We start from the raw sequence: 908 nt of genomic DNA, 5'->3' as shown, positions 1-908 counted from the left end.
CTCTGTGCCTTGATCTCCTCACTTAGCAACGTCCACCCTGGAGGTCTCTCCAGAGTCAAGGGTGCAGGTTCCTCTTGTTTCACATCGTTTTCCACTTTGCTGAATTTTCTCTGTTTTGCTCTGCCATTCTCTCGTGTTTTGCACCAAATTTTGGTTCTTGTATGGAGTATTGTGGAGCCCAGCTTGTGTACTGTGTGTCTATGGGATAGGCCTGAGAAGTGGGATGAGAGCACGGCCAAGGTGGGGTTGTGTGTTTTGACTTCAATTTATCTCTGCGTTTAAAGTACGATACGGTTGTAGGTATGAGAAGGACTTGCAGGTTCTTAGCGTTGGAGCTGTGCTCCATTGTAGTAAATCTAATATTTGATCATCAAAATTGCACCACACTCCCTTTTGACCATTTTTTGTTTATATACTTACTGTTTCATTGTAAAAACGTGCATTAAAGTTAGAAATGATCAATGCAGTCTTTCTTAAAAGAAGTACTAGTTAATACATGTTAGGCAAACAAGGCAAGTAGGAAGCTGATTACAAGAAAGTCATTACTGCCCTGTGTCTTTTCAGCACACATGCTCTGTGAGTAAAATATAATTTGTCTTTAAGGCTTTTTGTTGATGGGATCGCCTACGGGTGGCATTGGATCCCTCTTTGTGCCATGACATCTTCCTGTGAAAACCTGGGGCTCAGAGTGACCGTCTGTGACACAGTGCAAGGCTGGTGAGATGTTTCTCTTTTATTTCCAAGGTTCCTGCTTCATTCGAACCGATCAGCTTGATGGTGAGACAGACTGGAAGCTGAAAGTGGCTGTGAGCTGCACGCAGAGCCTGCCGGCCTTGGGGGTAAGCCCACCTTGGTTCCACTCCCGCCCTTCCATCACCAAGCACTAAGGAATCATCATGTAATTCTTC

The 908-nt window shown here is 44.6% G+C and overlaps 1 protein-coding gene across 1 annotated transcript in view; it reads left to right on the top strand.

Annotated features, from left to right (window-relative positions):
* ATP9B (ATPase phospholipid transporting 9B (putative)) overlaps positions 1-908 on the top strand; it is a 285,800-nt gene that overhangs the window by 116,086 nt on the left and 168,806 nt on the right. The window contains exon 7 of the mRNA XM_007953302.1: positions 745-839. Coding sequence (XP_007951493.1) covers positions 745-839 — 95 coding nt within the window. The remainder of the gene's footprint in view (positions 1-744; positions 840-908) is intronic.

The sequence above is a fragment of the Orycteropus afer genome, unplaced genomic scaffold, assembly GCF_000298275.1.
Source record: "Orycteropus afer afer isolate SDZICR_OR568_19922 unplaced genomic scaffold, OryAfe1.0 scaffold00385, whole genome shotgun sequence".
Lineage (NCBI taxonomy): Eukaryota > Metazoa > Chordata > Mammalia > Tubulidentata > Orycteropodidae > Orycteropus > Orycteropus afer.
Note: the sequence above shows the minus strand (reverse complement) of the source record. Positions and strands in the feature narration are given on the sequence as shown.